The sequence below is a fragment of the Diuraphis noxia genome, unplaced genomic scaffold (assembly GCF_037042655.1).
Source record: "Diuraphis noxia isolate RWA-SAM2 unplaced genomic scaffold, SU_Dnox_SAM2 contig0001, whole genome shotgun sequence".
Taxonomy (NCBI): domain Eukaryota; kingdom Metazoa; phylum Arthropoda; class Insecta; order Hemiptera; family Aphididae; genus Diuraphis; species Diuraphis noxia.
In genome coordinates this window covers 50,095,101-50,119,330 of record NW_028301711.1, presented here as the reverse complement: position 1 = coordinate 50,119,330, position 24,230 = coordinate 50,095,101, and the positions used below count along the sequence as shown (strand labels likewise).

Genomic DNA, 24,230 nt, shown 5'->3' with positions numbered 1-24,230 from the left:
TAAAAAAGTCTTCAAAAGAACAGCAGAATTTTTATTAAATGAATTGAATCACGTATAGGTTTTACTTAATCTACTATGTATACAATCGAAGTACTAAAAAGTATGAGCACAACACTCGTCGATTAGTTTTACTGGTAGTTTCTTAATCTATAAAATATGTAATAATAGTACCTAAAAAGTATTTGTCTGTATTTTTACAGTTGTCAAAAATTAATATTATAACAATGGATGTAAGAATGTCATGTCTAACAATCATTATCAAAAAAATTACATCATATTGTTCTAATGTAAGAACAATAAACACTTAAGTTTTGTAGGTACCTATTCCTATATAGGTACGCATGCATTTGTGATACAATAATATTATAAAATATCATTGTGATGATGGAATGTTTCCCTACATAATATTATGTAATATATTATATACGTAATTGCAATATTTATTTATTTTTTACTTATTATTTCAGATAGAATATATTACTCAAATCAATCTCACAAAATATAATTAATTATCGATGCATACATGCATATGTACGTATATATATATATATATATATATATATATATATATTATACAAATATAATATATTATACTATTACTACTATTATATCTTTGCAGCAGATTTGAGCGGTTTACGTGAAACTAAATAAAAAATGAATTACCAGTAGAAAAGTCCTTTTTTTTATCCACAATAGTAGAAATACAATGACAAACATTTATAGAAGATAAATGATCATCCTATTCGTATATATATATGATATATAATTGTTTAAATTTATTATTATGTTTACGTGATTGTCCCAAATAAATAGAATAAAAATGATAGGGGAACCGCCATTAACGTCCGGAAACCATAACTTTTCCGCCATTTGTATTGTTACGGATCAGTAAGTACAATCAAGTTTTATTTGTTCAGCGGTTTCCAAAGACGATTTTTCTTTGGTCTACGTAAAAAAAAACCACTATGTAGAAAAATCACCGCACCGTGAACGAAACCGTATAAAATAAATCTTCCCAATTTGTACAGCTTTTTCACTGGATGAGATTTTATTAATCGTGACCAAAGCAGTTTCTGTGCGTTTTATATAATATAAAAACGAGAGTAATAATAATTTATCTGTTATTTTCTCCATCCCTAGCCAAAATAATGTCTATAGTGTAGTAACGAACGATAATGATTGTAAAATGTATCTATGAACATTGCAGATGTAATTGCCCTTAAAGGAAACTGCTTTCAACAAATATATATATATTATTTATTTATTAACGGTCGTCGTGTCCAATACAAAATGTAATACAATTGCATGATAATTTCATAACAATACATAAATAAATAAATTGACATTGCCTATAGACATTAAGTGTACAAAAACAAATGGTAGAAATCTATATAATATTATATTATATAGCGGTAGTAAAACAAATACAAATAATATTATTAGAAATCATTTAAATTTTAAGAGCAGCTTACATGCTTAGTATAGTCATTACCTATATGCATCATACAATGGGATTAATAGTAAAAAAAAATTAATTGGATTATTATTTGCTACCATATTTGGTGCTATGATTAGGGACAATAAAGGAAGAACTAAATATAGTTAATTGAGAAGGAACTTTTATAAGAGAAAGAAGAGGAGAGCGTATGTCTATCAATCAAATTGTGAAAATACATCAAACTTGCTCCAACGTTTATTACATATTTTATAATATATCATGATGAAAGCGTTGATAATGATAATATTATATTCTGTAGTATATGATTCGTTGGCACATCGAATTTTCACTTGCAATGTCACTTACATATCTTACCAATATAATTATGCCTATATATATATATATATCTTATACAAGAAAATAATTATAGCAATGACTGAAATAACAATTGTATATAGTTTTTACCTTTTAATTTGGAGTAATTTATAATAAACAATAAACAAATATAAAACACGATTGGTTTAAGATACGCACATTATATAAGTAGGTGCCTACTACTGTGAACAAGAAATATTCACATAATATTGGAAATCATAGTTTATGGTGTTTGAAAATATAATTTGTGCTACTCAATTACCCTAGAAGTTAGTTTAAATATGTATATTATTAATAAGTTCTTATTATTATGTTTTAATATTATAATAATAATAATATATATTTATTATATTTTCTTTTTCTTAAATATCAATTAACTAAATTTTTATATTTAAATCATCATAAATTATAATTTACAAAATATTATATCCTCGATATAAGATTGTGTTTATAAAAAATATATTTTTATTACTTACCTATATACATTTTTATATTTTTTAATAATTATAATCACCCCATGGAAACATAGGCCATAGAGTGGTTATTTTTAGTAGGTTTTTAACTGTGGGAAGGATAGGTACGGTTGGTTTGTATCATGTGATGTGTGTGGTGAGGATTTGTCACTATTAGAACCCAGGTCACCCATCCGAGAATTAGTGGCACCGTACAGTGCTGGCATTCAGATCACATTTTATATAATTGAAGCCAGACAAAACACCACACCAAACCACAAAATTGTATTGGTATGAATACAAGGTTATTCTTTTACTCGGTAACAATACATTAGTATTTATATTATTGTATTAGCAATGAATGAATTCAAAAGAAAAACACAAATGTATGGCCACCGTTGTATAATTACTTACAAATGAACAATATTATTTACTTTTACGACATAATTTTTTTAGTACATAATAAACACTCATTACATGCATATTTAATACTGCAATCACAAGCAATCGCAATATTTTTATGTCGTTTTATCGTGGAACTTGTTTCTATTTCCTGGTAGACGTTGTAGAGAAAGACTTCGTAGCAATTATAGGAAAATTGATCCAAAAAAGAATATTCAACTACCGACCGGTATTAACTCCAACTACTCGTATAATATAATAAAGGGTACATTCGTTATTTTTAAACTGGTTTGGCACATGGAAACTTGTCCTATATGTTCTATTATATTGTAAAATATGTAATAATATTCACTTTACATATTTCACTGCACATTGGAACACAATAAATTATAATTTTAGAATATTTTTGTTATAAAATGTGCGTGGTAATAGTGCAGTAGATATAGCAACAATAACTATATATACATATCGACTTAGTTTTTTCTCATAGTCATTTATTCAATAGCAAAATGTTATAAATCGATTTTGTTAATACTAACTTGTTTAAAATAAATATTTAAACTGCAGTGCTTATTTGATTGCAACTCTCTATACTTGATTGATAATTTGATCGATTATTTATTTGATGTCTTAAATCATGTAAATAGGCAAACCCAAGGTGTTTTTTTTTTAAATTTAATTGATAAACTACAAAGTTTTTATTTTTAAATTTCCATGGAATCGCTTACAATAGGTAATAACGTACGACCTATATGAAATTTTGTACCAAATGCAAATCAAACAATCAACCCAAAATATATAGGTATCATTTTTCTCGCGTTTACACTCATTTCAAACGTATTAAAACTTTATTTGTTTTGAAAAAAAAAAAAAAAATGGCAAGTTTTGATTTGTGTATAAAACGATGAGCTTGCAGGTTGATCAACTATACTTCGTGCAATGTTTTAAAATCTGACGCAATAACCACCTTATAAAGTTCAGTTATGATTAACTCTAAACTAAGCCATCAGCGCCATCCATTTCGATCGTTTGATGCTGTCGATGCGTGCCCGTTTGAGTACGTCTGGTTCGAGCATGTTCCGTACGAGCCGTTTGGCCGACGAGGAAACCGTTCGCTTGTACATCGGTCGCAGGAGAACAATGTCGCCCGACACCTGTTGCGCGACGATCCGTTTAGTGGGGCCATGATCGAACGGCACCTGGCCGGTCAACATGTAATGCAGCACGCCTCCTGTAACGCAGTAACTGCAGTACATCTCGTAGTCCTCTGGTATTAATGGTGTGGCCAGGGGACTGCGAGTAGTGTTATACGTAAAAAAAATTAATATATATACATAGGTAATCCATGATATACACAATGTCGTTATCGTAAAGGTTATTTTTTATATCGAGTTTCGAATAATGCGTAGGTATACGGTCAGGAGTGGTAGCGGTATAGTAATATGGTATACCTATAGAGTAAGTTAAAACCGTAAAATACGCACAATAAGTCACTCCGAAACCTATAACCGGAGCCTTTACTCGAAACAATGCTGTCTACGAAACGTTTAGATACCTATAATATATATAGGTCCTATATGAACATAAATAATAAATAATATACAAATGTGGTCTTAAAATAGTTTAAAAGCTTAACCTATTATTTTTTTTTAGACATTTTAACATGACCATTAACCAATTAGTTAATTTTCTAATTGAATCCTTTTTTCAGTTAATTACAAATAATCCATCAAGTCAATATAAAAATGTTTGGTTTAAATGGGTTTTTTTGATAAAATAATTACTGCGTAAAACATTTAGATACACAAAAATAATCTAATATATCTCTGTTATAATATTTCCGTTATGTTTCTTGATATAATTAAATATTTTTATATATTTACAGATAGGTAAAAAATACACTATATTTATGTGATATTTGCACTAATTAAAAAGTAGATTAACTTTTTTATCATACTGAGTTAACTTATACTAATAATAACTGATAAGTTAATATTTGTTTGATTTTTTATAAATTATCTTTTAACTTATTAACGAAGAGACGTTAAAACTTTTTAAAAAGGATTTCTATTTCTGCAATATTGTGAGTCAGTACCAACAATATATACCTTTTACAGAGTTAGATATTATTATAAAACTTATTTACTATATTGAATAAAAAATTACCGATAATATTACTATTATTACTGATCTGAAAAATTTGTAATTTATACATCCCATTAAAGTACCTAAATATACTATATATATATATATATATATATATACATATAAGATAGACATATTATTCATGTAAAATTACATCAAAGTGTAACCAATCGGCTAAATTAATAAAACTTAATCTACCTATATTATACCTACCACTTAATCGAATGAAAATTGAAAAGTGTTTTAAAATAGAAAGTACGTAATATAATCAAAACTGTATTTTTCCGCTCGGAAATATATATGTTATTTTGCTGCATAATCATTTTTACCTTTAATCGTGTACTCGTTTACAACACAATGAAATCAATTGCACTATATGTTTACGATCGTCACACATTTAAGATTATAAATGAAGCGAGTGATTATGTATTCGATTTCAATGGTTCTATGTACACACTCCCTGCGGATGAAAAGAGTATGATCCAGAAATTGAATGAGTTATCGTAATGAGTTTATATGGCGGGCAGTATTTTATATAGGTACATGGAAAAGCTCAATTTTGACTTTTCAATAGCATAAGGAAAAACTATGATTTAAAATAATTCTATTAAAATGTAGTGATTTAAAATATGTCATGCTGTCTCACCCATTGACCAAATATCGAAGAATTTGGCGTTATATCCATTGTTTGGAATCAATACTTCCGGGGGCATAAACATCCTTGTTCCACAGCGAGTTAATGACAATTTTCGTTTATTGCTGTTTGAATCTCTGCAAAAAACCGACAACCCAAAATCGGCCACTTTCACTTCATTTCGATGGTTCAGTAATACGTTTTCTGGCTTAATGTCTCTGTGTGCTATGTCCAAACTATGAAGGTACTCAATGGCTGCAACGATTTGAGAAAACAGAAATTGGGCATCACGCTCCACGTAAGGCCCGTACTTTTCAACAGTTTTACCCATGTCACCATTTCTAAACACAAAATATAAATTTACATGATGCTGATTTGAAATCTTATGAGTCCATTTTGTTATTTAGGCAAGTCAATAACCTTGAGTTTTTAAAAACTATATAAATAATTATAATTTATAGGTGCCGAAATGCAATTTTACTAATTTCAGATATTTATAAGATTACAATACAAAATACTAATATTAAGTGCGAGCATTTAATGCGATCGTTGCATTTATAACATTTGCAATGTAAATGCAACGGACATTTACATTGTCCGTATATATATATATATATATATATATATATATATATATATCCCACTTATATTTAATGACAAATGATTTTCAAATTAATGGATTGAAGACTAAACATTAAAAAATATTTGAATTGTATATACCTATCGGTATGTATAGATTTTGTTAGTATTAAATATTTTCAAATATCTATTGGGTCTGCAGTTATATTATGTTATGTTATGTTATGTTATGTTATGTTATGTTATGTTATGTTATGTTATCACAATCATTATTAATTATCAATAAAAAGGTATACTTGCAGTATTCCATGTACATGTATACATAATTACTATGTATTATAATTTTAATGAACTTTATTAAGCTTGGATGATTGACTTTTTTCGAAATGATAATTTCGCGATGAATTGCCGATTTGTTGCAATGATATACTGATGAATTTTTATCGATGATTTTTACTGCAAAGCCAATGGTTTCGTTATTTACGTTTGCCACACAATACTTGACTTGTCCAAATGTGCCTTTTCCGATGGTGTTTTCAAAATATACCTTTATCTTTGATTTGTGTGATGCCGTGGTTCTGTTTGGTTCAATAGAGGATATTTCCATTGTAATGGTGTTTTGTTTAAAAATGACAATTTATAAAACGTTAACGTGACGTGACTTCAAATAAAAATAAATGAAACAACTAAACCAAATAACGTGCCGTGAAAATGCATTAAAAATATACCATTTAAAGGAAACAACAGAAATTCAGTAACCATGACGAGGATTGCTAGTCCTTCCCCACCCTCTCCCAACCACATTATTCTTTATGTCATCTTTGCAGGTTTGAAGTAATTTATTGTGTTTAATGATTGAATCCAAGAATAGTAGAGCTGTGAGTGTATTCATAAAATCGATGTCAAGTTTTTTTTTTAAATATTCTATAATAGACAGGTATAGCTGCGATTAATACTAGGAATAAAAAAATCTGTAATTAACGGTTATGAACAATAAACTGGCCTACTTTATACGTATATGAATAAAACAACACTGTGCAGTATAGTTGAAAAGAATTATTATTAATTCGATTATTTGCTACAATAAAATCAATACGCCTCTATATATGTTGTCTATCTAGACAACTCTAAAGAGCGTGATGGAGATCGTGTCAAAATCCTGCAAAAACTATATCTTACGACTTTTGGGTGACATGAAAAATACTTGTCACAACAAATGAACGAATAAGTATGGTTATTGACGACAATCAGAATTAAAATAAAAAATGCTTGTAATTTATTTTATAGTGTAGATAACGTATTTAACCGTTGTAGTATTAATTTTTTTTTAATATTGTTTTACGAAATTTGATTAATTCATTTTTTTTAAAATTAAAAACAATACTATTATACCTACTATAATGATCCTTAAGAAAATCTGAATAAATCTGTTTGGAGATAAATTATTATTTTGTATAACATAGCCTATATAGCCGTAAAATATACATTATACATAGGTGGTATATGTTATTTACCTTAAAAAAGCTTATAGGTATCAGAATATAATTGATTTCCTGTAAAGAATAAAAAAGTGATAATAACCTGCAAGTTTAAAGTTGTGTATCATATAACATTATAAGGATGCCTAATATTATATATGTATAGCAATAATGTAAACACTTAACTAGATTAGTATATTTCAAAACTTATTGATAAAGTAGCCATATAAATAACTAATATATATATACCTACTCTATACATACATATTAATAACTAAGATTTCTACTAAAAATATATTTAAGACCTACATACATTATTATTTTTATTTATTTAAGTGAGAAATTATAGTTTATAGTCTATAGGTGAATAACGATATAATGCATAATATCTATAAACGGCCACCACGCTGTGCTATTAAATTCTGTCTAAAATACCTACGAAATCTCATCTATAGCCAATAATATAATGGTTATATCTTATATAAGTATATAATAATTTATATATTATGGTCCATTCAAAACAAACTATGCATCGAAATAAACAAGTTTCTAAGACATTGACACCATGTTTATATAATTGAAACTATTATATTATTTATTATGTGCCACTGAATTAGTTATTGGCAAAATTAAAATAAATATGAGTGTTTAATGCTCATAGTCCATATAGGTAGGTACTTGGATCCAACCAGTTAACCTTGGTATTTTCCGTCACAGGTATTGGAAAAATATTTCGTATTGGGTGGTGTACACGTTCTGTATTTCGAGTAATCCCGGATGATGTTACTAAATTTCATTCTCTTATATATATATATATATATATATATATATATACCTTATACTCACTGTAGTTCCTATTTCCTATCTATTATAATTGTGTGCTTAATACATACACCTGCATCATGTGGTTCGTTACATAATAATGTAATAAACTTTTATAATATATAGGTACATTATAATTTACAAATTATATAACCTACAGCAATCACAAAAAATGTAAAAAGTACATAAGTAATAATTGCCATAGAAAACAAGTTGAATCTTGAACAAACAAAAAAAAGGCAATAAATAATGAATAGAAAGCTTTTATGTATAGGTGTACTTATAAGTATACAGGTAAGTACATGTGTATAATATTTATATTTATATTTTAACATTTATTAAAGGATACACAATCTATAAAAATTATTTTTGGTATGTGAAAAAGATATATATATATATATATATATATATATATATATATATATATAATATAGTAATATACATGTACATAGAGCTAGGGCCATATTTACGCACGGACAAAATAGACATTTGTCACCCACTGGTGATTAACACTGACTATGTTATTTATTAAACATGGCCAATTTATATACCAAATATGTATATGTGGCCCAATTTTATTTTGTCCTAAGTCATATATTTGGTAAATCAGGCTGTATACAGCTTGAAAGACTTGAATTAACAAAGAAGCTAGCCACATAATATATAACAGCTAGCGAATCATATACCCCTATAGATATTGGTGGTACGATTTTCCTATTGCCAGGGCAATCTCAGTAGACTGTTCTTGAGAAATTTTGTAACGATCAAGTCATAAAGGGCCGCTGACCTAAAATATGTTAGAGTTCAAAGTTGAAGAAATGGAAACTAAATGTTGGACCTGTACACACCTGCACAGTACATATTATGGTTGTAGACTTGTAGGTATTTTTGATATTAAATTTGTTAGTATAATAATCCAGGTCTGTTCCTTTATATTGCCAAGAAAGAAGAGGAGAGGGTTTGACAGTCCGCAGAAGCTGAGTGAGAGCGGCCACCACCGTACGAGCCTCTTAAGCGGCGGGCTAAGGCCGGCTTGAGAAGAGTTTTTCAGCACGAGATGTCTAGGATGGCTGGCTTATGCCGGTCCGCGAAGAGGCAACGGTACGCGATGTCTAGGGTGGCGGACTTGGCCGGCCCGAGAAGAAAAATACCGGAAATATATACTATATGTTTATAAATAGCTGTATGGGGATACAGCGGGCCAACCCCGCTTATCCCTAACCAAAATTGCTAGATCTGTAAAGTCATAACAGGATAGGGATATTCGCATACACACCAGAGAGCTGGGGAAGGGGTATCTCCAGGTAATCCACCGGGTATCTCCTGGTGTTTTCCTGTCATAGAATAGACGTGCGTATCACATGAGCTTTAGTTAATTGTGGTGGGGTCTGCAGTTATGACTTCGACGATTAGATGTCACAGGGAGATACTTGGCAAAATAGGAACCTACTTCAGCAACTATCCAATAAGACTAATTATCTATGTATAGACTAGATTACAGGTGTAACATTCGATTCGACGAATCTAAATTGTAAAAAACATTATTAAATAAAAAAATCTGCTCTTTTGCATTTCAGATTTTCTCCAAATACCTAATAAGCTATTATAGTCGACGCAGCAACGCGGGCATAATATAATGTAGTTATAAACATACACGCTTATTCGTATAACACTTACACTACACCTATTTTCATGCACGTTTATATTTACACCTATCCATTAATTCGAACACGGAAATTCCGAAAAAGAGGAAGAACCATTTCACACGATATTTTCGTTAAATACCTATAATTGCATAGTATAACGTTATTGTAGGTGTACATAATATATTGCAGTGTCGTTCCATCATATTCTCACGATTAATTCGGCCAGAAAAAATAATAACTTTTGAACGTCAAAATGCATACTGCAGTTAGGTATAATTAATAAAGTCCGCGGAGCCAGTGCGACCGAAGACGCGCACAAATATCTATGTACGCCAGCGGTGGCAGCGGCAACACTAAGCGCACACCACCTCCCAGAGACCGCGCCCACCACGGGGGGGACCGCCTACCCGTTCGGCCGAAGTGGTCGGCGCGCGGCCCTGGCGACAGTGGTTACCACGGTAACCGTGCTTCGGCGGCGATGTCGGTGGTGGGGTACGTGTGTGTTGAGTCGTCTGGCTGGCCCGGGAGTCGCCGTCGTCGCGTTTAGTCGGCCGCAAAGCCCTAACGTTGCATACACGCACAGCAGATCGCGAGATCGTCGGGACAAAAATATAGGTACAGTGATAGTAATATAGTTTTTGTTATAACACACAGACATAATAATATTATTACTATTATTATTATACGGATGTTTCTCGCGTCTATTATTGTGTTCTCGTCGTTCTGTCCGTTATTCAGTTCCGCAAAACCGACTCGTAATATTTTATAATATTATATTATTGTATTCCGCTCGCGGTATATATTATTATCTCTAAGTAGGGGTACTCGCTACGGTTTTCGACGTTTGATTAAATTCCGGCGTCGTTCGTTCGCTATATCGATATCTCAAATTTTTTTTTTTTTTTTTGTCGTTGTTGTTTTGCGATACCTACCTACCTTATATCATAATCAGTCTGTGTTATAACATTATTATACATACCGACACGTCCATTCGTGTCATGCCGTCGTGTCGTCGTTGAATCGAGTGGATGCACAGCAGTGATGTTGATCGGCAGCGGTACTGCGGGCAACTTCGGGAGTTTCAACGTGGACCATCCGGGCGGGCCGAGTATCATCAGCGGGCTACAGGGATCGCCTCACCACGCGAGCACCGCCAACCAGCCCCAACAGCATTCGCCCGGTTCGTCGTCGGGCGGCGGCGGCGGCGGTGGTGCCGGAGGAGGTAGCGCCATGACGCCGCTGTTGCCGTCGTTCGGGTTCACCCAGGAACAGGTGGCCTGTGTGTGCGAGGTGCTCCAGCAGTCCGGCAACATCGAGCGGCTGGGCCGGTTCCTATGGTCGCTGCCCAGTTGCGACAAGCTGCACAAGCACGAGAGCGTGCTCAAGGCGAAGGCCATCGTGGCGTTCCACCGCGGTAACTTCAAGGAGCTGTACCGGTTACTGGAGAGCAACCAGTTCTCCGCGCACAACCACCCCAAGCTGCAGGCCCTCTGGCTCAAGGCGCACTACGTGGAGGCCGAGAAGCTCAGGGGCCGCCCGCTGGGTGCCGTCGGCAAGTACCGTGTGCGCCGCAAGTTCCCGCTGCCCCGCACCATATGGGATGGCGAGGAGACCAGCTACTGTTTCAAGGAAAAGTCCCGGATGGTGTTGCGAGAATGGTACGCCAGCAACCCGTATCCGAGCCCCAGGGAGAAAAGGGAATTGGCCGAGGCCACCGGATTGACTACGACCCAGGTGTCCAACTGGTTCAAAAACCGCAGGCAAAGGGATCGGGCGGCCGAACAGAAAGACGGGTGAGTGGCGTTCGTTTTACTAATATTGTCATCGCAACGTATACTTATATTGATAACATAGCCATACTACCCTTATTACGTAGCTCTAAGCAAATATTATTATAATATTAAATAACCTACTCCGTTACAACGCCTCTGATGCCTTTTCGACTTACTGCAATTGTGTACCTATTTTGTTGTGGCAATATATTATTATAATGTTTAAGTACTTATACCGTGTAACAATATTGTGTGACGAGCGCACCCGGAGGACGAGTGTTACTGGAAAATTAACTCGGCCCGGTAATGCTCCCTGAACGCAACCGAGATACACTTCCTAAACAGTTTGATTCACATCAGCCATCATAACAAAATATTTTCATCATCTCCACCCATAACTTATTATTATGTATAGGCACCTACGTATATGCAATATAAAAAAAAAAATTAAATCGTTCACTATTGTAGTGCCAACTTAAAAAAAATAACTTGAAATAAATTCAAAATTGTTGCAGATATGAAATAAAATAGCCTAATGCAAACACTTATTATACTTTACACTGCAGATTCGATAAATTTTGTCCATATAGATTAGACACGTGTTGTTATAAACAGTTTTGTTTCAACAGCAAATTGCATTGTTAAAAATCTGATCACTCATATAGGTATAATGTGTAAGCTTACATTTGTGTATTACTAATTGGATGTTATTAAGCTTTAACTAAATCAATGAGATAAAACTAAAACTACCATATAGTTGATGAAAAAAAATTCATTTCGACGGTAATTTTATTAGTAGGTTCTTTAGTAATGATAAATATTGATTCTCAGAAACTAAAATATTGTAGTTGTGCTTTAAGTACATTCTTCGCTTAACTTAAATATGAGTTCAATGTTAATATTATTTCTTGGACAGGCAATGTTATTTAAAAATGATTAAAAATAAAACTTATCATACATAACTTGATGTGAATTAAATAATACAATAAAATAATACAATGTAAGAATTTATACAATTCAAAAAAAGTATTTTTGATTTTTAATCTAAAAAAAAAATAATAATTATGATTTTATTCTATTTTATTTTATTTAAATACAGAATGGTAAATAAAATAATATTACTAATTTCAATATAAATATTAAAAAATTAATTTTGGTGCAAAGGGGTAATAAAAAAAATGCCTATTGTTCCTTTATTGTATAGAAAATAATATATATACCTTAAAATAATTATCAAAAAATCAATGAACTATGTATAAAAACACATTTAAACTTTTTAAATCATTAAGAGTTTTAAATTTTAACTTGCTTTTGACAATCCTATAAAATCGTTACCCTAAAATGATTATGAATTGTATTACCTAGTAATTTTCCAAAACTTTTAAAACAATATATATTTTAATATTTGAAATCATAAAACACAATTTTAAATATAGTTTAACAAATATTAAAATATCGTAATGTAGATTTACTTACTTATAGAATGATTGCAACATATTAAGGTCAAGTTATAAAAAATATAAATAAATACTATTTTGAAATAATAAGGGGCAATAGTTAAATTAATCTTATCATCTGTAAATTATAAATATAAATTTATCTGCATATAAAATAATAATAATATAATAGCAATATTAGAAGTTTGGAGTTATAAAATTATCTTTTGATTGCTTTGCTTATCCTATAATTATTAAGTAGTACCGATACACTTTTTCAATTTAATGAATTAAAAAACATGTTAAATATAATACATTTTATTTTACTATATTGTGTAGGTTTGAAAAATGTATTATTATCAATATGACCTCATTATTTACATACTCTCTTAGGGAGAACTAATTTCTGCAAGATCTCACATTGGTGACCGGAAGCGTATTGTAGTTGTCCCTGAGAAAAAATGATTAGTGAATGACCCTAATCAAAAAGTAGTGTTTTTTCCATTTTTTTTTTTTTTTTTTTTTTACAACCTATCACAATGGAGCTCTCTGTACAGTATTATAAACAGGTACCTACTATAGGTTTATTGCGTAGACTGCTGCAGACAATAATTCACCGATAATGACAAAAAACTATATTGCTGCGACAAAGCGATAACTCAGCTGTAATATTGTAACAAGGCGCGTAAGCCAAGCGGGCTACCACGACCTCCGGATGATAACGAATTCATTAATACGGATGTTGATCATTTAAGTAGGTACATAAAATAGTGAATGAAACGATTATACATTACACATGTTGGATTATCACTATGTGTATGATATGTATATACATATATTCTGCATGTGTGGTTATGGTATATTATATAAATTCTATTATACACAATGCCGTCTTATAGCGCACCCCACTGGGTACAGCAAACTACCCTGTTTTTCTCTCTCTCCCAAGAGGCTGAATCACGGGAATTAGTACGATAAATCACATTTCATCATGTGCTTCGAGCACAACGGGGTACGCTCGTAATATATTATGTTATTCGCGTTGTATATGTTCTCCAGATGATATCGAGAGTTTCGGACACACATAATATAATATTTTACGAGTCCTATAATATATATTATTATGCGTCATTATCTATTATGTTTTTCATTTGAATTCCACACATGCGGCACTCATTTTTAAGATAAAATGTATAAAATATAAAGACAGGTTATTATTCAGCTTAACAAAAAATTATTTTTCACTCAAATTATGAGCTCTTAATATACCGTCCTTGTTGAATTTAACATACCTATATGTCACATGAGGTATATGAAAAATAAAAACCTACGTATTATGTGGTTTTTAAAAATATTAGTAATATTATAGTCTATAAATCTAGGTATAGTCCAATTTAAAAAAAATCACTTTTTATTTTTAATAATTAATAATTAATATGGTACCTATATATAGCTATTCTAATTAACAATATTTACTATTGCTATGATAAACAATTCTTGTCTTTGTAGACTTTATAATATAATAAGAAGTACATAAAAAATATTGTACACTGGTGTAAAAATAATAAAATACTGTATATAATATTAATGATCTATGCAAATAGGTTTAGAATTTAATTTGTAATACTTTATATAAATTATTGTGTATATTATTTATACAATATTAATGATAAATTATTATACTAAATTAATAAGTAATTGTTATAAACTATTCAAATTCACAAAGCCAGTTAAATTAGTTATAGTAGGTATTTAATTAGGAAAATTATGAAAAATATTTAAATATCCATTTTTTAATTAAATATTTTCAAGGAGTGTTAAACATTTAAATCTCTAAATTTTAGGTAGAGCCAAAAAATTTCCAGAATAAATACGATAAAAAATACAACTGTAACACTGCCAAGTAATAAATACTGACATAAAATAGTCTTATATTTTTACTTTGGTACTTAAGAAAAATATGTCATCATTAAAATTAAACTTATTCTGTGCAAAGATTTCAAAAGCTTTAATGGTAATAATTTACTTATTTTCATTGTATTGGTTTACTTATTTTTATTTATGTCTGCGATGATTAATAACACAGTACTTATATTAGTCAATAGACAATTTATTTTTTATTGAGTTTTCGAATGACTTATATTAAAAATGTAATGTATTAGTTATTTCATTAAAACTATGATATTTTCACTGTCCCTATCTAGTACCTACATAATATTATTATAAGAGTTCTTAAACGATAGTGACTATTATAATGATTTATTAATTATTGTCTTCAATCTTTGAGCGGTTTTATTTATAGCATAAACACCTAGCTAAGTTTTAAAAATAATATTGATTATTTTTTGAAACAACATTTGTGGGTTTTGACCTATGTATGACATACCCGTCTATTTCGTGTATTATTTGTTTATGTTTACATAGCGCTCGTCTGCCCGCGAATACGGGAGAGACGGTTAGACGATATGAAAAATTGTATTATTGAATTTTGCAAACATAACGTACACAAGACAATACTATACATAGCGAATTCCCATCGCAGCATTCTCACTACCACGCAGTCGAGAAATGTGTTTACTTAGGACGCCCAGATGCCCGAAAACATATTATAAAGCAAATACAAACCAATAATGTGAAGAATTTCTGTAGTTTCAGTCGATATGCGGCCTGTGTTGTAGTCTATGTTTATAAATATAATATAATACGTACAATCTATATTGGGTTCTATTATATACATAGAAAGAGCGACATTATTGAATATATATTATTATTTACTATATAGTTCTCGAAATTATATAACGTAAATTATTACATAATTAATATTTTTATAATTTAATAAAATTTTTTTTGTTGATATACCAACGCCCAACGGTAAAGTCAAGTGGGTAACACATATACGTATAACGATGTACGTACAATTAATAATTTATTACATTGATAGATTATTAGATAGATATATGAAAAGAGAAAAAACTAACATTAAGTTTTCGAGGCATTATTAAGGATCTAAAGCGTTAGCATTTTATGGATGGTGCGGTTATGATTTTATGACCGTAGGTTGAAACCAGAAGCGGAATGAGATATTTTTGTTCATATACCTAGGTACCTACCTTTTTTTTTTTTTTTTTTTTTTTTCTGTTTTAACCGACGACGCCGCGGGATCTGCTTTCGCATTGCTTCCGCGGCGCCGCCATCGTTTATTGACATTATCAAATATTAATTACATTACAAGTTTTACTTGGCTTCTTCCTGTTCTTCTCGGGCTGACCGGAGTCCGCCGCCCTTGAATTCGCGTGCCTGTCATCCGATTGGCGAGCCGACCGGAGTCTACCACTCTGGATGTTTCGATCTCCATCAGGGCGGTCGCACGTTCCCCTATGCCCTTCGCAAGGCCTCTTCCTCGCGTTCATCCTTTTCCTTGGTCGACAGAATCGTCTCGACCATGCGGATGAACTCCAGGCGATTAGTTTCGAACTGTTTAATAATTCTTCTTCGGGCTTGGGCGTCTTCTGGCAAGTCATGTGACAGGGGACCACACAGGATTTCCTCAACGTCACCCGCGTTCGGAGGTCGTACCTAGGTACCTACCTAAAATCATATTATATTACTTATATGCACTATATTTAATAGATGTTGATCGTTTTTAATTTAAATTTAACAAGATTATTTGTTATGTTTAATTGTATTCCATATTATACGCAAGTATAGTAACTATATAAGGTACCTATATTATATTTATACTAATATAACGCTTTTTAGCGCCTAACCTAATGTTCCGTAATAAATAGGTACTTATATTATATTAATACATAATAACTATTCACAACATATTGTACGCATAATATATATAATTAATGCCGACAGATGAATCAAATAGCTATTTTATTTTACCAACAATATGAATAATATTATGTAAGAACACATTGTTTAACGTGTATACCCGCTAATGAAATACAATAGAATATTATACTCATATTTAAAAAATAACACACTTTAGAGTATGTCACCATCTCTAGCGACTCATGTCTCCACCACACATAACACTGCTATACAACATAGCAATATAATATATAACTATGCACTCCAAGCAGAACCAATTTTATTCAGTCTTAGTGTTTAGAGTGAACTATATGTTCTATTTCAGTCGTTTTCAATCATTATCAATTTGATTAGTTTCAATGTTTATTTAAAAAAGTTATAGGTGATAACGTAGTTCTTTGTTTTCGGAAAATTTATATTTTTAAGCGAGTTATGGAAATAATTAAAATGTACTTAATATTAAACATTTCGAATCTTTATCGTTTTCTGGAGTGACATCTTAAGAATGCTACTTACGCATCACTGATTAAATTTACCTATATGAAATATGAATATTGAATATAATATATATATAAACTTATTTTTCACTAATATAATACCGAACAACTTTTTACTCCATAGACCCCGGCAAAGATACTATTTACAAAGTTAACAAGATTGACTAAACTTAATATTAAACAGTTTACAAATTAGTTGAAGTTTTAATAAAGTACCTACTCGTATTAATTATACACAAAAATATCTAATTAAAAAAAAAAAAATCAACCACAAATCAATGCAAATCCTGTTACCTAGGCTACTATTACAATATTATAATATACAGACCTGCAGCACAATGTATATAAAAGTAAAAATTAATTTTCTTTAAGTTCATTCGAGTAAATTTCTATTCAATATTACAATAATAATAATAATTATTATAATATTATTATTGTCAGCAGGCAATAACAACTATACAGCTATACCTATAGATATAATAATTGGTGTTATACAATATATTTATCTGTTTGCACTGTTTCGCCACTGTCGTCGCGCTTAGCCACCGATGGGCGATGACTATCGCAGAGTTTAAGGTAAAAAAAAAAAAAAAAACGTAATAATAATATTGATTTATTTGCTGGAAACGGATCTAATATCTCGGTAAATAACAATATGCGCGATAAGCTGATAACAATATAAGCGAACATCGTCTTCGCGAATGTAATTCGATATTTTATTTTGCCACAATATAAAATATATACCTACGTGAATGTGTAAATGGCAAGAATTACGTTCCGAGGAGAAATTATATGCACAAATGAAGTACAATTCACCTATATATGCGTATTTGTGCGCCTATATCGATGTAATAATATATAATATTATATTATACATACGAATAAAATAATGTAACCAATTTTTTTGTATATGTGCGCTTCAGTATATATGTTTTATCTACTTATTTCTTTTCAAACTGTTGAAAATGTAAATTTATAAAATAACATACGTCTTGAAAACCGTGTATATTATATATATTATATAGGTAACGCATCGAGTATTTTACATCTATAGGTAGGTGCTAAGTTTGAAAGCAGCTTATATAGTAGGTGTATATAATATTATGGAATGCGTGGTATATGGTATATGTATTGTTACGTGTTATATTGATGTGTGTGTGTGCGTACACAGTGGAAAGAGAACTGTTTTTTGCGGTTTTGACAATATTGCTGTTGATATAATATTATTGACTTTGAGGACATTACACTGTATTTTATGTGAGGGGCTATATTGTTGCTGAAAGACATACATAACACACTTACACACACATACATATTATATATATAGGTATATGAGGAGAACAGTTACTAAAACATATTATATGTTGAGTCACTTTAGCGAGCCGTTTCTATGACAATGTAATGCCATATAGATAATATATTGTTATAAGACGATTTAGAGTGGTATCGTTGCTCTGCAACCTAGCCTAACTGAAGCCTCATCCACGCGCTTTCCAGATACCCAATTCGACAAATGTTTGCATTTTTTTTTCCATATAGGTTATGATGATAGTAATAGGTGTTATGATAGGAATTTGAGAAATATTTTCTACAGGTTAGAAATAAAATGTCAGTTATGTCCATTTTCGATCGGATTTTCGATTACTTTTATAATGTTATTGCAGTGCTATTCAAAAGTGTGCTCCGGCCCGGCTGGTACTAACCTATCAAAAATCCTGCGATAACAGTACTTACCTATTCATGACTGGGTCCGTCAATACGTTAAAATTGCTTTAACTTCATGTCTTCTTTTAATTGACTAATTTGACTATTGTAAAGATTTAAGCCATTATAATTTATAAGAAGTTTAAGCGAGTGCACTAGAATTTTAATTATAGGTATTATAATTTATAATAGATAGGAATTTAAAAAACATTATCAAAATTATTAACTAACTATATATTAATTGTTATACTTCAACTTGCCCAGTAGCTGGTTACAGAATACAGATATAATATAATATAAATATAAGTTTGCGTACATTTGCATGATATGATGTATAATATATATATATTAAATAACGCAAAAACCTGCACAAAGAGATAAGATTTTACATTGAACGTGATAAAAACAAAATAATAATAATAACTGTTTAGGAATGTTCCAATCGTGATTAATTAGGTATCGCATAATTTATTATTATAAGCACAGCACTACCTTAAATGTAGGAATCACTCTATAAAATTGTAAAATATCCGCGTGCTTTATTATTCGCTATTATTTGCTCGTGTCCCTCGCCAACAACACCGACGCGTTGTACTGGTTTTTGTTTTATTATATTTTTTTCTTCAACTTTTTTGTACTAAAACGCGCTCTAATTCATTGTGGTGCACGCTAAAAATGTATATAAAACTTTTATTATTTCTAACAACGGGTGCAGGTGGCGTGAACTTCGTGTCAAGGACTACGTGATGTTAAACATAAACAATTAGAAATGCTTAATCCGATGAAATCCGTAACGATTTTACTATTTTTTTTTTCTTAACTTAAGCACACACACGCACGTTTAAATGCATATTTGTATATACTACACTATACGCATAATGTACTGTTGTTACCTATAATACTAATAACTATTATGCATGTATTTAAATAATGTGCTTATAGCGTCGTAATAAATTTGAGAAAACATGCGCTAAAAATAATCACATTTTGGAAAGCTAAATACAAAATACAAATCAATACTTTATGGCTTTATTACGTAGCATGCTGCAGGTGGAAAATAAATTATAATATTCTAGTATAATACACCATTACACGGGCGCTGAAAAGTAATGACTCATTACTTAATATTATACCTAAAAATGATAAAAGTATAGAACGTTTTAAAGCTTAAGAATATTATATTTATAAAAAAAAATCAAATCCCAGCGGTGATTTTATCAAGTTAATACAAACTACAGTTTTTATTAAGATATGTTTAAATTGTTGAAATAATAATTAAAGTGCTTATTTAAGGGCCAGTTGTACCACCTCCGATTAAAGTTAACCGAAGTTTAATCGACCGAATTTGCGCGGTTAAATATCTGTTATCAGATGATTAAGCATAATCGAAGTTTAACCGTGGACGGTACAGTTGGGCCTAAACGTTATAAGACCTGGAAGAAAAGATTCAAATATTAATCAACTTATACACAGATATAAATTGTACATGGGTCAATTACAAATACAACTCATCATTCAAGATATATTAGATTGTTTTCGTTTCTTAAGGTATTCTACATATTATATGGTGAATATAATTTTTTTTGTTTTTAATCTTTTTAATCTTTTTAAGATGTAATCATTAACAATATAAATTATTCGAATATTTCGTTTGTTAATGAATGGCGAAACAATAAAAATAATAATATTTCTCTGGAGTAAAAATTATTATTAATACTTAAATAATACTATACAAATTGCATTGGAAAAAAATGAGAGTAATTTGATACGAACATTTAGTTATTTTGAAACGTTCGGAGCACGTGCTGGCACACACGTGATAATGATAAACGAAAAAATTAAAATTTGTGACTGTAAAAAACTCTTGTAATGTGGGGGCAACACCATAATTATTGTTATTTAAGACAATATTTAATAGTGAACATGTGAACTCACGGAATCGCGATATCGTTCAGATTCGATTGTGTTATGAAATTCATAAGTGCAAGGTATTTGCTGCAGCATATTTAATAACCATGTATTATATGATATTAAATGTTTAAGACTTTAGACTACGGCATTCAAATAATATCTAACATCTAATATAATTTAATATGTTTTTATATTGTCCTGTATGGAACGTGTTAAACTCATACAAATGTGATAAATATTATATTATTGTTATTTTAATATCATGACCGATTTCATTAACCATTTGTACACATTATAATATAATATACTCAAATGTATGCTTTAATTATATAGTTGAAACTAAGTAAAAAAAATTAATATTTTGGTATAAAAAAATAATCCCCAAAATTAAAAATGTTTAGTTTTTAACGGTTATAAAATTAAACATTATTGCATACAATATAGTTTAAAATAAAAAAAAATCTAATAGTTTAATGATAGTAATAAATATCAGCATTATAATAATTTCTGTTAGTTTTTTGACACGATAATATATGTGATTCACGTAGGTAGTAATTCAAAAAGTAAATTTTTAATTACCCAATTTATATATTTTTGTCTTTATCAACTTTAAACTTCAACGCAAGTTCAATTTGTTATTTATTATAATAGGTACTACTGCAATGACGAAATTTAATCGCGAGAGACGAAAACATACTCACCTAACTACGATTATATACTTAGGTACATACATTATTATTTATTTCCGGTGTATGCGTTTGGGTACCTACATCCTATGTGTATATTATATATAGCACATTTGAAAAATATATGTTATACGAGGCTCCTGTGGGTCCTGAAAGTATATTGACGTTTTGCAATCGCCTTAATGTTTGCTCTCGAAATGTACACAAAAGGCACGTTATCCATTTTACCATTGTGCGAACAGCGTGTCTACATTAAGTCGCGTATACGGACGCTTTTTCCAAAGCTATTATTTACCGTTCACATATAGGTATACACTATACGCCTATTTTAATGGGGTAGCAAACATTTAGATTCGGTATATAGTGGTTGGAACTGTGGTAGGTAGTTGGTAAATGGTAGGTACCTATATACAAAAATATATATATTATACTATTGTAGTGTGTGGGGCAGCTATCGAATTAGCACCTGCGCGAGCGCGTGTAATCTGGACGCACGCTATACTATTTTAAGTGTGGATAATTATTAATAATATACATAAATATATAAAAATCAGACAAAACATAATGAAAAATTCTAAAATTCACCTAAATTAGGCCTGCAATGACTAATGTACTGATGTACAATGAATATTTTAATATGATGTCAGGAAAAGTTTTAAGACTGCTATTTTTTTTAAATTATTATCATCACAATTGAAAAAAAAATCATCACGTTACGTTGTTATATTATTTCATATCTATTTTGTTTTAATATTGCATTATAATTCTCGGTTAAAATTAAATGGAAATATATTTACTATTATATGTGTCTACTATACTGTCTACTATACTAGGATGCTTACGATATTGTATTACGGTCTTATGAAAATTGAAAAATCCATTTTTCTTGAACATTTTCTTAGGTGACTTAGAAAATTTTAGCTTATAAGAGGGTGGTCATAAATATAGGTATTTCTCTATAATGTTCAGTTTTTCGTATCACTATGTGTGTGTGTGTGTATAGCTAAATAAATTACATCGAAAAATATTATTCCCTTTATCATTTTCGAGAATCGTTTAAATATTTTGTCGTTTATTACACATTTAGACCTATAATATTATAATTATATTATTGCAGTGTATAATATTATGAGTGCAGTGTATCCAAGTATACTTACGTGCAATTCAAATACGTTTATGTAGGTAGGTAGAGGTATATAGTAAATAAATTATTTGATTAATAATTAATTTTTCATTCGAAGAGAAATTGTCGGAGAAACTTGTTGCGAGTAACCGCGGCGAAACGACCGACTGAAAAATTATAATTACATTATACTTAGCTATATAACACGTAAATGTTTTTTGAATACGAAAATTATAATTGAACTTATAAGTGAATGGAAATATACAATTTGTTCAGTGGTCGTGTACAAAAATAAATGGTGTGTTCGTCGTGTGAATTTCAAAACACGATCTTGTCTCGTACACCGCGTGTATACTTATATACATATTATATATATATATATTTATGGATTTACACATTTGAACGAGTATCGGCGTAGGCAATATTATACGAAGGTTCGAATTGTTTTATAAATAAACCAGCTTTTCGCGGGCATGCGACACCTGTTGTAACGTAGGTAATACACTAATACGTATGTGCCGTGTATATAGAGGTTAGGTACCTACGACGACAATGTAATATAATATATTACACGGAGCCGGCTCACACATTATTGTTGTGTCTGTCTCGGAAATAAAAGACCTCCGCGCAGTCAAATATCACACAGCAGACTTGGGTGTTACAAAAATATATCACGTGTGATAATATTACCAATAAAGTCTATGGAGATAGACAGATAGGTATGGCTCGGTACAGGCACTATGGGTGGGTAAGGTCTCGTAAGAAAATACCATCGGCCGTGTGCTCGTTTGGTGTGACGCGCACGCGCGATACAACAACGGTCGTAATATACGTATATATACGGTGCGAAATGCTGCAATATCAGAAAACTATTTTCGGACACACGTTTCGAGCAAAGGGCAGCCGCGTCGCTTTCATCCGAGCCCGCGCGACCGATATATTATTACCCGACCGGACGATTTAATAATGCGATTTAATATTATAATATAATATGCGAATAATACGAACCGAAGGGACACGTGTAGTTAACTAGTAGTGTATATGCGTACACGGTAAATTTGTGGCAGAATATAATAATTATACGTCAGTGGCGGTCAGTGGCGATTTTTTTTTCTTTTGCTTTTCGCACTCTAGACCACCCGCCTGCACCACACCATCACTACCGTGACCGTCATCAATTCCCAAGACGAACACACACACACACACACATACACACATACCTTTGGCTACCCACAGCCGTTCGTTTCAGTTTTAGGGTGATTATTGTAAACTCCGGCTGAGGAGAAAAAAAAACCGCCTAAAACGTCCATA

The 24,230-nt window shown here is 30.8% G+C and overlaps 2 protein-coding genes across 2 annotated transcripts in view; one reads left to right on the top strand and one right to left on the bottom strand.

Annotated features, from left to right (window-relative positions):
• Window positions 1–3,200: 3,200 nt before the first annotated feature.
• LOC107162186 (testis-specific serine/threonine-protein kinase 1-like) lies at window positions 3,201–6,632 on the bottom strand. The gene is made up of 3 exons (XM_089230761.1): window positions 6,526–6,632; window positions 5,459–5,787; window positions 3,201–3,898 (listed from the first exon to the last, which is right to left on the bottom strand). Exons 1-3 carry the CDS (start codon window positions 6,630–6,632, stop codon window positions 3,666–3,668), a joined length of 669 nt encoding a protein of 222 aa, XP_089086887.1. The 3' UTR covers window positions 3,201–3,665.
• Window positions 6,633–10,501: 3,869 nt separating this feature from the next.
• The window catches only part of so (SIX homeobox 1 protein sine oculis), a 65,528-nt gene continuing 51,799 nt past the window's right edge, over window positions 10,502–24,230 (top strand). The window contains exon 1 of the mRNA XM_089216570.1: window positions 10,502–11,764. Within this exon, the coding sequence (XP_089072696.1) occupies window positions 11,013–11,764 (752 nt within the window). The 5' untranslated portion in view covers window positions 10,502–11,012. The remainder of the gene's footprint in view (window positions 11,765–24,230) is intronic.